Source organism: Sinocyclocheilus grahami, unplaced genomic scaffold (assembly GCF_001515645.1).
Source record: "Sinocyclocheilus grahami isolate Dianchi unplaced genomic scaffold, SAMN03320097.WGS_v1.1 scaffold20921.1, whole genome shotgun sequence".
NCBI classification, from domain to species: domain Eukaryota; kingdom Metazoa; phylum Chordata; class Actinopteri; order Cypriniformes; family Cyprinidae; genus Sinocyclocheilus; species Sinocyclocheilus grahami.
This window is the reverse complement of record NW_015518227.1, coordinates 1-3,150: the sequence shown is the minus strand read 5'-3', so window position 1 is coordinate 3,150 and position 3,150 is coordinate 1. Positions and strand designations below refer to the sequence as shown.

Below are 3,150 nucleotides of genomic sequence, written 5' to 3'. Positions count from 1 at the left end.
GGTCCCTTGAGGCTTAATCACAATAAGCGAAGTAATTGAGCCAGGTCTGGAGATAATGGCTGCCAAAAACACTCTTCCACTGTTGCCATTATGGCACTTCCTGTGCTTGCCATTGATGAGGTTGGTCATGCTGATGACGCTACAAGTAATCACAGCTGTAACAATGGTGCGTCTCAGGGGCATTGCAAAAAATTGTATTCTTTACATAAGTACAGTATTTGTTAAAGCAGAAGCATTTACAATTCACATGCTCAAATTATAATTTTTAATCTTAGTCTAACTGTTTAGGTGATAAACAATACTTAACCATTATTTTTAGTTGATATACAATATTTGTGCTGCATATTTCAACGTAGTTTGCTATATTGAAGTATGAGGCACGTTTTCCACATTATTTTTATGCACTGTCCCACTACATTTCATTCTTTTTTTCATTAAGCTGTTGCTCGCTCTCATTGCGTGGCACAAAAGTAATGAGAAAAGCATTTTATTGAGCTCACGAGGATTATTACTGTTTGTGCCTGGAGTATCATGCACTACAAACCTCTCCCAACTGTATTGAGTTACTCAAAAGGCACAAACATATTACAGAGACGTGAATTGCAGTATGATCTCCCTGGTGGTTAAGTTTATAGTATCAAGGCAGGTAAAAGGGCAATTGACCTTTCAAAATGCTAAGTGCTTGCAGCTAAATTGTCTTCTTCACTGTCCTTTGGTTTTCAATCACATTCGCAAGTTTAAAATGACCAAAACTCAAAGCACCTGTTTGTCAGCACACATAAGGTCACTGAATGGTTTCACAGATATTTTCAGCCATACCTTTGCCACAAATGGACTATATATCCATTCAGGTCTACAAAAGTTTCCATTGCCATTGGCTATTTAAGTTACAATTTAACTTTCCATGACTAAGATCAAATAACATGATACATGTCTGCAGATGTGAAACCCAGGGTTCAACAGGGTTGAATTGTTGAGTTTGATGAAAGGGTGGCACTATTGCTGCAATTGGCTGTTTTTCTAGTCTCTGAAACCATAAGAAAAAACTTATTTCTTTGACCAAAATGCATGCCTGTTACCACTGCTGCTAAAAGGCAGCCTTTTCCGTCTGTTTTCTTTATACAATGATTTTCCAAGCAACTATCGGAGCTGAAAACATGAGGCAACTCTCCAAACTGGAGAAACCTTAGGGCAGCAGACTCAGCAGGGTAACCCTGGGTTTCACATCTGCTGCAGTTCTGCAAAATCCTGCAACAGACAGTTTGATTGTTGATTTTGTAGTGTACATGTCTAAAGTTGTCTCGTATCTCCTGTTTTTTCACTCAGGTACATACCAGGGCCAATGGGTGGGCGGCATGCGGCATGGATACGGCGTACGACAAAGCGTTCCATATGGCATGGCAGCCATCATCCGTTCACCTTTGCGTACCTCCATAAACTCTTTACGCTCTGAGCACAGCAATGGCACAGCTCTGCTGACTGGCGATCGAGCGCCTGTGGCTGGCGTGGGGGGCATTGGTGTCCTAGCAGCGGGTAGCCCAGCCGTGTCCCGTGGAGGCTTCGTTCTGATGGCCCACAGCGAGGCCGAGCTATTGAAAAACAAAAAGAAGGGCTTGTTCCGCCGCTCACTCCTGAGTGGTCTCAAGTTGCGAAAATCTGAGTCCAAGAGCTCATTAGCCAGCCAGCGGAGCAAGCAGAGTTCCTTCCGCAGTGAGGCCGGATTGAGTACGGTGAGCTCCGCTGCATCCGACATCAACTCAACCATCAGCTTAGGCGAAGGGGAGGGTGAGCTACCGGTAGGCGAGGATGATGTAGATGCCACTACAACGGAGAGTTACGCAGGCGAATGGAAGAACGACAAGAGGACAGGCTGCGGGGTAAGCCGGCGTTCCGACGGACTGCACTACCAGGGTGAGTGGTTGGGCAACAAGAGGCATGGCTATGGATGCACCACCTTTCCTGACAGCACCAAAGAGGAAGGCAAATACAAACAGAATGTTCTTGTCAGTGGCAAACGCAAGAACCTCATCCCACTACGTGCCAGCAAGATCCGCGAGAAAGTGGACAGGGCGGTTGAGGCGGCAGACAAGGCCGCCGACATAGCGAAGCAGAAGGCAGAGATTGCGCTCTCAAGGTAAGACACAGGGGTCTTGCGTCAATAACATATCTTTGCTAGCTGCTTGTTGACATCAAAAAGCACTCTAACCCAATGCCAACATACTTTCTCAAAGCAAACCAAGGCGGTTTCCTAATTTTAGGGTGAAAATAATGCTTTAATGATTTTACTAGACTGACTTCTGGTTTTTAAATGGTTGAAAGGCCACTTGACAAGCTCAATGTTTGTGCAGTCAAATACTAATGTACTCTTGACAAAATTAGCTTTAAGTACACATGCATGTTTCAAAAGGATCAAAAATGTTGATGACTCACTCACATTTTTGTCCAATTAGATCCTCTAGAATAAGTATACCCTCCCATCTGCAATATATATAAATTATAAGCAATGACATATTTCCTACTGAAACAAAGTTTCACTTAGTGTCTGTGCTATTTCTCTCCACAAGTTATGACTGATATGTCTTGGTATTCATTTAAAAGTATTATTGTTTGCTGTCTACCACGGAGCCCGCACATGACATGCAGGAAAGAAGTGTGCACGATTTACTCATTTGTTCCCTTGTTTTAAGTAAGCCATGTGCACTAAATAATAATTAGTTCTACTTCCTGTCAGCATTCTCATAAACCTGTTGCTGCTATGTTATGCTATTTTATGGACAGATACACTTTAATTGGGTTTTATTTTGAGATGGGAATGAGTTATAGAGACGTTCTCAAAAGCCTTGCAGTGCTGCATGGAATAATTTTAAGTGAGAGGCACTACATCAGTTTATTAGAATGTGGACAGGAAGTAGAACAAATTATTTAGTGTGCACGATTTACTTAAAACGAGGGCGCAAATTATTATTTTGTGCACGCAATTTACTTAAAACGAGGGAACAAATTATTGTATTGAGTGAATGATTTACTTAAAACTAGAGAACAAATTACATCTGATAGACGTGTTTAAGATGTCAGTTTTACATACATTATAAATCATAAACATCATAAAGACATCTTCTAAACATCTATTTGACATCTGATAGGAAACGT

At 41.9% G+C, this 3,150-nt stretch overlaps 1 protein-coding gene across 1 annotated transcript; it reads left to right on the top strand.

Moving 5' to 3' along the window:
- Positions 1 to 90: 90 nt before the first annotated feature.
- On the top strand, positions 91 to 2,134 carry LOC107579861 (junctophilin-3-like; the record flags this gene model as incomplete). Its single annotated transcript, XM_016265652.1, has 2 exons — positions 91 to 145; positions 1,327 to 2,134. Coding segments are annotated over exons 1-2 (863 nt in total), but the record flags the coding sequence as incomplete, so codon positions are not given.
- Between the last annotated feature and the right edge of the window lie 1,016 nt (positions 2,135 to 3,150).